At 35.4% G+C, this 9,940-nt stretch overlaps 1 protein-coding gene across 1 annotated transcript; it reads left to right on the forward strand.

The window, feature by feature from the left end:
- Window positions 1–4,019: 4,019 nt before the first annotated feature.
- On the forward strand, window positions 4,020–9,686 carry LOC145115266 (putative histone-arginine methyltransferase 1.3). Its single transcript, XM_079051527.1, has 15 exons — window positions 4,020–4,463; window positions 5,151–5,213; window positions 5,631–5,733; window positions 5,980–6,123; window positions 6,318–6,421; window positions 6,530–6,628; window positions 6,722–6,791; window positions 6,869–6,965; window positions 7,283–7,337; window positions 7,490–7,573; window positions 7,708–7,785; window positions 7,896–7,999; window positions 8,080–8,252; window positions 9,041–9,192; window positions 9,274–9,686. The coding sequence occupies exons 1-15, from the start codon at window positions 4,260–4,262 to the stop codon at window positions 9,355–9,357; spliced, it is 1,614 nt and encodes a 537-aa protein (XP_078907653.1). The 5' UTR covers window positions 4,020–4,259; the 3' UTR covers window positions 9,358–9,686.
- The last annotated feature ends 254 nt before the right edge of the window (window positions 9,687–9,940 follow it).

Below are 9,940 nucleotides of genomic sequence, written 5' to 3' on the forward strand. Positions count from 1 at the left end.
TGGACCTTAAGAGGTCCAGAGAGTCCTATTTATCTTGCATTTTGCTATTCCATTAGAGATATGAGCCTAGGTTGCCATTTTAGAGGCTATTTCACCAAAAAAAAGCTTTATGGACGTTGCATGACTGTAAAGGTCGGACCTTTACATGATTATAGTGGTTGGGAAGGCCAGATCTATAGGTTAGAGAAGAAGATCTGACCTTAGAAGGTCATTTGAGTGTTGCCATGGAAGGAACTCGCCGAGTCCATAAGGGGACTCGACGAGTCGAGTCGTGGTTGCCCCGCGATTCATGACGGGTGTAACCCATCGAGTGAAGGGATGACTCGACGTGTCAAGTGAGAGTAGAAGGATTCAGAGGACCCGCATGGACTCGCCGAGTCGCCCATGTGCACTCGACGAGTCGGGTCAAAGTTTGACCGTTGACTTCAGTTGACCTTAGGGTTTTGGTCAAGCTGATTCAAGGGAGTTCAGGGAGGGGTAGGATGGCCTTCTACCCAATCTTTAGAGATGAGGCTATGAGAGAGTATTGATCAGGAATGTTATTATGTTAATAGGAGGAGGCTAGGTCGGGTTATCGAGCACGAGAGGTCATCCGACATCGTACGAGGTGAGTCTTCTCAATATACTGTACCTAGAGTGGTACCTATGTGTGACCGGAAGGTCTTATATGTTATGAGATGTATGTGCTGTATACTGTTATATGATATTGATGTGTTATGTATGTTGTGAATGCTAAGGACCGGAAGGTCATTATGATATGGACCGGAAGGTCAAGATGATATGGACTGGAAGGTCATTACGGGTAGGACCGGAAGGTCTACCAGGGTTGTGGTACGGAAGTCCTCTGAGACACAGTGACCGGAAGGTCTTATAGCCTTGAGTGACGTATGTGCGTATGTGGTATTTTGGGGAACTCACTAAGCATTTATGCTTACAGTTGTTGTGTTATGTGTTTCAAGTACTAGCGAGGATCGCGGGAAGGCGCCGGCATGATCCGTACACACTCATAGAGTTTATGTTTTGAGATTCTGGGATATGTTTTTGTTATGATAACATTGGATACATTATGTTTGACATCATCTTATGAATAAAAGTATGTTTTAAAAATGAAAAATTGTTTTGGAAATTTACGTTGTTACAATTTTTGAATCTAGAACAACGACTCAAAAACTTTTGAAACAAAGAGAAAATCAGAAATCAGTTGTTAGAATTCTGCTATGATACCAATTGTAGTTCATATGAATCAACATTCCGAGTTGACTCAACTCGTCGAGTTTGGCTATCAACTCGTCGAGTTCCCTTGTTGACTTGTCGGATCGCGAAAAGTCCCACCAACTCGTCGAGTTCACTCATGAACTCGTCGAATTGGCTAGAAAACCCACTTCTTATTGCATTAAGCGTTTTCCTTTGAATCCAAAGACTCCAAACCTCAGATCCCTTTTAAAATGATGTCTAGAAGGGTAAAGTTTCCAACTTTACCCTCAAGGACCATCCATAAAGCTTCAAACTCAAACCCTAGGTCCTTTTAAGAGGGTCTTGACCCATTAAGCCCTTAAACTCTCACTCCAATGTTCCAAAACACAGATCTGATGTCCCAAGGTAGGCAAAACACGTAAAGTTTCCAACTTTACGTCCATGCATGCTAGAAATACCCTATAAGGCTCATTTATGACTTTATAATGGACATATTGCATGAATGGGACATAGGGACCAATAAAGTTTGCAACTTTAAGCTTCAAGAGGTCATGAAGGCGTCAGATTTAGCTTGATAACCCCTGGAACCCACATATTTTGGACAACTTAACCAAAACCCCCAAAATCATGCTTAAACTTCAAATAAGGAGATCTAGATGAATACATGACAAGGTGACGACTTTATACCTCAAAAATGTTGCCTTTGAAGAAGAGTTTCTGGATCTAAAGCCCCTCCTACAAGCTAGATGCTTCCCACCTTCAAGCTCCTTTCAAGAATCACCAAAATCCATTCTTTTAAGCTCACCACACTCAAGATGCAAGATGGAAAACGAATCTAGGGTTTCTATGGACAGGGAAGCTGGTAGGTAGGCCAACCAAGAGAGTTCAAGTCCTTTATATAGGGTGCAACACCCTAAAATTAGGGTTTCTTCTTTGGTCGTCAACTCGTCGAGTTGGGGCTCCCTAACTCGTCGAGTTGGACCATTAAACTTCGCGGCCACATAAATTCCTACACGACGAGTTGGAGCTCCCCAAATCGTCGAGTTCCAACCCAAATCCTTAAAAACATGTTGAGAAATGAATAATACCTGGACCAAGCGTTACAACAAGAGTATTGTAGAGTAAAGAACACGAAGTGCCAAAAGTTACTCTATCTCTAGTACCTATCCCTATTTACAGGAATGACATAAGAAAGCAAAAAGTATATAAGGACGTAAACATGAAAGCTTCGAAATTTAAACAACCCTTATGAAATACATACATTCGAATCTAACATAGAGACTTCGAATCTTAACAAGCTACAAATGACTTCGACACCTCACAACTAAATTCGAACTCAACATGCGTGAATGATTTTATCGAGCAACAGTGAAGCGTGAACAGAGGGCCAATTACATGCGAAGTGGGTCGAATGGCCGATTGGATGCGAAATCGAATACACGGTTTTCATAAATTCCGGATTGATGCTCTTCACGGAGTTTGAATGAGGGTTAGTTTCAATTCTCCGCCTTTTTTTTGTTGTTTTCGATCCTTCCCTTTTTTATTTTCTCTCTTAAAAATAGAGAATTATTTTGATGGAAAATGAATTGATTTATTTCTCAATTCTTTATTTTTTTGTTAATCAAACATGAGAAAATGAATCAATTCTTTTTCCCTAGTTTTATTTCCTTATACCAAACACCCCCTAAGAGTTGACCCAGGAATATCACTATGATTTTCAAGTCTAACTTATATATTTTGACATATATATATATATATATATATATATATATATATATATATATATATATATATATATATATATATATATATATATATATATATATATATATATTCAAATTACGAGATTTTAAGAAAATAGAAAGTAGAAGAAGCTTGGACTGTCATAATACATTTTGATATGTAAAACCTTTTAATTTACTTATGCTTATGATGAATTGTTGCAACCTCACATTTTAATAAACAACTTAAATACTTAAATTATTTTGATAAACAACTTAAATACTTAAACTTTGGGACCTTTTTCCATCAAAACTTGGTTTTGTTAAGCTATTTTAAGAAAACCCATAAAATGGATGTTTTAGCGGATGTGCTACCTTTAACCTAGTCTTTTCACTCCATAACGCTTTGTAGTCTTTGGCATGGCTTCCTCACAACACTTACAATGTTTCATATTAGTATTAAGATCATCAAACTGTTTACTATTCATCATGATTGCACGCCCCATTAAGCTACACTATTGTCATACAATTATGCACATGTATATAATACAACATAAACATCCCAATAATCACCCTTCATTGGATAGAGAGTGGGAAGACACCGACAACATAATATATCACCTTGAAGCGATTGGGAGGAGAGGGGGTTGGTGACTTTCATCGAAGTAGATGAATGGTGGTTGTCATTCGAATATGAATGTCCAATTAGGTGGAGGTGGGGTTAATATTAATAACAAATTATACAATCAAAATGTGGTTAATATTAATAATAAATTATACAATCAAAATGTGGTAAACGATATAAGTTTTATTATATTTTGAAAAGTAAACATTAAAGGTAACTTAGTCATTTTATATTTTACAACGATTTTTTAGTGAAAATCGACCTACTTAATCGACCTACTTCGTATGAGAACATCCTTTGGATAGTTCAATCGAAAAAATTCATATAATATGAGAAAATTGTATAGACAAAATGAGTTATTTATATACTATTTCATATGAAAATCTTAAAAACTAAGTGTACAAAATAGGCCATATTTGTTTTTAGTTGTTATTTTTGGGTTTACTTTCAAAATGGGAGGATCCAGACTAACCCAGCAAGAACAAAGGAGCGAACAAAAGCAAGAGTGACTGCGGCCCTCTCTCTCTTTCTCTCTCTCAAATCTCCACTTTTCTTTTAACCTTCGCGCTTTCTCTCTCCAAACCCATAAACCCTAACTTATATTTCACACGCACCCACATTATATATACATACATATATATACAGACAGAGGAAGAGACGATTCCAACATATATGCACACGTAATCTAGCGACTGAAACAGAGTAAGCTCCAATACAACATGGCTGCTCTGCCAGGTGAAAATCTGAAGCACCATCAGAATTTCACTGTTGCTTCTATTACTTTGCTCTCATCAAACCCACCAAACTCCGTGTCTGGTCCTCTTTCGGCGACATTTGGTTCCGCTTCAGGGTTCCCGGAGCTACGGTTCTTCTTAGAGCCCGACGGACAACACTCTATTCACTTCGACCTTCGAACCACTCAGGTATCTCTCTTCCATCGCCTCTTTGATTCGTTATTAGTTTGATAGTTAACGGAAGTTTGCAATTTATTGGAATCTAACCCTTTTGTTTTCGGTTACATAGTTGTATTTCTTGATGCTCAAAGTTTAGCAACTAGACTCTGATCATATGTGTTGTTTTGATTAACTTATTCTCAATAAGAGCATGCTTTTGGTTTGATTTTAGTCTCTGTTTCATAGCCTGCTTGATTTGTACTTGGATGTGTTTTAACCTTACAACATTACCATTTATGACATCGTAGGGTAAAACTTGTGGTCTTTTACCCCCTTGAGGGATTGCTTTCTCACTATTTTTCTTTCCAAGTGCCCCCTTTGTCAGAATCCACCTTCCAAAGTATATGACTATATGCATTTTGAGTTGTAAATTTGAGCACTTTTTCCCTTCCCTCTTTTGATTTCTCGTTTCCATTTTATGGGCCCCATTTATATGATATGAGGATATGTGGTATAGTTGACTACATTGGGTCATTTAACACTATAAAGACTACAAAGTGGACTCTAGTTTTGGAGTGGAGGGAGCACTTTTAATTCACTATAAGCTTGTAAATTGTGATGATATATCATTCTTTTTAGCATTCTAATTTGAGTAACTAAAGTTTTGTATTTAGTTTGTGTTCATCTGCTCACTGTTTATACTTTTGGGGGTTTAAGCTTTTCAGGTTGGGTGAAGTTCAATCTCTTTGTGTATCAGAAGGTTCTGAAACCACCAAAGAGGTAAGATCCAAATGGAAAAATAGCAACACACTTTCATTTTTTTTGTTTATTACAACATCTTTCCTTCATTTCTTCCTATTACAACACTATTCTTTGAAGGATCTACCCAATCATGGCAATTCCATTTAATTACAAAGCACTTTTTATTGCTATAAATGTGTATATTTGTTAAAGTACAATGTCCTACACTCCTACAATGCTATAGTAGGGTAGATTTTCAAGATCCAGACTCTTAATAAGAAAAAAAAAAGGTGTATTGCATTGATATAAAGAAATGAACATACGATGCTATAATACACAAAATTATTGAATGTACATTGCTTTTTTGCATTTAGCCCTAAGAAAGTATGTTGTTTATACATTTAACAGTATTATAAGTGCAATTTGCATGTATTAATACTTTAATGTTAAATTCAGAAAATTTATTCGAAGGGAGTAACTATTATATTTAAAGATGAGGAGGAAAATAGCTCCTTCCATGGTGCATTTGAGCAATGGAAAACGGAAGTGGTTATTCAAGGTATGTAATTTATATTTATAATAGCTTTTTCATGATAATACCTTCCACTTTCCAATTTATATTAATTTAAAATGTAATGATTAGCATTTTGGAGCATTTGATATCCCATGAGGTTTAGTTTTTGATGTGAATAACATCTTTCCTTTATTTAAGATCACCGTGTTTGTGTTACTCTTTTCACATAGATTATTGTAAAGGAATAAATACTACTAAATGGAGCTAATTATTTATTGTTTTTTTTTACAGGATCAGATCTACCAAATGGAACACTTTCTTCTTCTAAAAGCAAGTTTGATGATAAAATAGAAGCTTCTTCTGCAAAAATGTATTTCCATTACTATGGACAATTGCTTCATCAGCAAAATATGTTGCAGGATTATGTGAGAACAGGTCAAGATAATCTCCTTCTTGTTCTTTTTCATTGACTTTCTTGACCAGTGTTTCTATTGTTTTTTTTCTTTTGACTTAATGTTATAAACTATATATTTGTGTTTCCTTTTGACTTAATGTTATAAACTATAATAAACAATTACAAAAATACATTATTTTGGAGCTAAAATACATGATAATGTTTCTATTTTCAGGATCCTATTATGCTGCAGTAATCGAAAACCAAGCGGATTTTGTTGGGCGTGTAGTGGTTGATGTAGGTGCAGGAAGTGGCATACTATCCTTATTTGCTGCTCAGGTGCTACAAAAAGACACTTATACCCTCCAACATTCTTTCATTTACAATTTAAAATGTCATGTATAATGAGTTAATGACTAAAATCACATTGCTGTTGTTGTTTATTAGGCTGGTGCTAAACATGTTTATGCTGTGGAAGCATCTGAAATGGCTGACTATGCTCAGAAGCTCATTGCTGGGAATCCTATTTTGGGACAAAGAATTACGGTTATACCCCTACCCTTTTTAGTACAATTTTTAAGCTACATATAAAGTTGGTTTCCTTAATAGAAGGGTGTTATGTGGTTTTCTAAAATGAAGGTTATCAAGGGCAAAGTGGAAGATGTTGAATTGCCTGAAAAAGCAGATATATTGATCTCAGAGCCAATGGGTAAGATAAGAATTACGGTTTTACCCCTACCCCTACCCATCACAACCATTTCACTTATGATATTCTACTTTTTACAGGCACATTGTTAGTGAATGAAAGAATGTTGGAGTCATATGTGATTGCAAGAGATCGATTTCTTGTTCCTAATGGGAAAATGTTCCCTACTGTTGGAAGGTGATTAATTAAACTTGCATCTTGAGAGTACAAATATAAATTATAATCGAATCAATTTTCATTTTATGTTGATTACATTTACAAGTTGTCTTTTGATGTTTGTGTTGATCAATGAAAGGGATATTATGATATATAATAACGTTTTTTTTTTTTGTTGTTTATCTTAATTTTTGAGACTCTATTTCAATACATTTTAGCATCTTCCTTGAACATGTACTTTGAAAAAACTAGCCAATTATAGCAATATGTCAAAAAACAAAGCACTTTTCATTGCTATTTTTGATATAATAAAGAAAAATTAATATTTTATTTTGCAGAATTCATATGGCACCATTCAGTGATGAGTATCTGTATGTTGAGATTGCAAACAAGGTATGGACTTTTTGTTCCCAATATCATTTCTTCATTCTATTTGTTTTTTTTTTTTGGTTGATATTAGGCGTATCATATCATGTCATGATTATTATTTGTAAAAAGTAGTTTTTATGTTTCTTATTTCTATAAAATATACACTTGTTATCCAGGCCCTCTTTTGGCAACAACAAAACTATTATGGGGTTGATTTAACAGCTTTACATGGAACTGCATTCCAAGGATATTTTTCACAGGTTTCTCTTTCTTCCATTTCACACATTAAAATACATCCGATTTTGTTATGAATGTTTTTAACATTCAATTAATAATTTAATTTTTAATAATGTAATTCTTAATATGACAACATTGTGTTTGATGATGTTTTCAGCCAGTGGTTGATGCTTTTGATCCGAGGTTATTAGTGGCTCCTGCTGTTTCCCATGTCATCAATTTTACTACTGTCAAGGTATTCCCATTTTTTTTAATTACATTGCCATTATAGGTAAAAAAAATTATAATATTATTAAATGAATGTGAATTCTGGATATATATATTTTTTTCTTATTTCATATACAGGAAGAGGATTTGTATGAAATTGACATTCCACTAAAATTCACTGCTTCTGTGGGCACAAGGATACATGGTTTAGCATGTTGGTTTGATGTTCTCTTCAATGGAAGGTAATAAGTTATATATTTTTTCTAGTTATTTAGAAAAAATAAAAAAATAAAATAAATTTGTATGTTGACTTACATTACAGCACAGTGCAAAGGTGGTTGACCACAGCCCCTGGTGCACCCACAACTCACTGGTATCAACTTCGTTGTGTTCTGTCACAACCAATTTATGTGATGCCTGGTCAAGAAATAAGTGGTCATCTTCACATGATTGCACACAGTGCTCAGAGTTACACTATTAACCTCACCCTATCAGGTTCCTTTTCCTTTTCCTTCCTTGTAAAAATAACACATGATTCATTATTCATACCACATTTTTTTTTTATTTTTTAAATCTTCCAATTACCAATATTCTATGATGAGTAGAGGGTATTTACGTTTTTTATATAAACGAGAGGTTCCACCTTTTACAAGAAAATTTGCAACTTTTTTGTCCCATCCAAAAAGGTGGAACAAGGCGGGACATGGACTCCCTCTCGATCTCTCGTATGTACAAAAGATGTAAATGCCCTTGGCATCCTCATCATTGAAAATAGTCCTACAAAGCTTGTCTAGTAAGTCCAATCACATGCAACAAACGCAGCCAGACACAAGGACTAGACAAGCTTTCCAAGGCTATTTTCGATGAGGAGGATGAGAAGGGTATTTATGTCTTTTGCACATACGGGAGATTGAGAGCGAGTCCATGTCTCACCTTGTTCCACCTTTTTGGGCGGGACAAAAAATTTGCAAATTTTCTTACAAAAGGTGGAACCTCTCGTTTGTACAAAAGACGTAAATGCCCTCTACTCATCATAGAATATTGGTAATTGGAAGATTTAAAAAACGATGAGGATGAGAAGGGCATTTATGTCTTTTGTACATATGAGAGATCGAGAGGGAGTCCATCTCCCACCTTTTTGGGTGGGACAAAAAACGTTGCAAGTTTTCTTGTAAAAGGTGGAACCTCTGGTTTGTACAAAAGACGTAAATACCCTCTATCATAGAATATTGGTAATTGGGAGATTTGAAAAAAGATGATTTATGTGTTGAATTGTTGTATAGCTAAAATGTGGGGCCCGGGTGCTGAACAAGGAGGAATACTACAAACATCAAGCTGCAGACTGGATCTAAAAGAGCCATATTATCGAATGTCTCAACCACAAGCCTATTCATCCGCCCAAGATCAGCAGCCAAATCAGCTCTTACAATCACAGGTACAAACTGCAAAAACTCACAAACCACAGGGACCATTTTTGCAATTTAGTCAACCTTATGTCCTTGTGTTGTTTTTTCAGGATTTACACCTTCCATCCCTGGATGAAGATGGGTCGGATTTCATCCAACAACCATCCAATGATTCAAGTGTCCAGATTCATTGAGGATTCATGAAGAAATGCATTTGAAGAGTTGAGACCTATTTATACAAATGGTCAAAGTCAAAGCTCTCAGAAATGTGATCCATCCATGATGTGTAACATTATACAAGGCACCGCGAAAATGAAAAATGTCACACCGCTTCTTTCCAAGACTGCCCTTTTACTACTACTACTACTATTATTGTATTTGTTTCAATGCCTGTAAATTAGGTTGACTTGGTTGACCTTTTTATTGCTTTTTACTCTTTAGAGTGTACTTCCCAACTACTACACTATGTTGACTAATAATTAATTTCTAGCTTTAAAGAAGTTGAATGGTGTTCCCATGAAAAGCCATTTCACCACTTGTTACTTTCACGTTGATTGGATTGGATAGGTTGTTTTTGATGCGGAGGGTGATAAAGGGCATTCATGTCTTTTAAATTGTTCAACTTTGTTGACATTTTTGAATTGTGAATAAACACCATGTACTACACCATATAATGACATTCCAATGCAAGTAGCCTTAAAACATTTTTGAAATAAGGATTTTTGGCCAAATTTAAATACCCATCACATATCACACACTAATGCTATATTGGGTCAT

The sequence above is a fragment of the Lactuca virosa genome, chromosome 5 (genome assembly GCF_052849685.1).
Source record: "Lactuca virosa cultivar CGN04683 chromosome 5, Lactuca_virosa_CGN04683_v6, whole genome shotgun sequence".
NCBI lineage: Eukaryota > Viridiplantae > Streptophyta > Magnoliopsida > Asterales > Asteraceae > Lactuca > Lactuca virosa.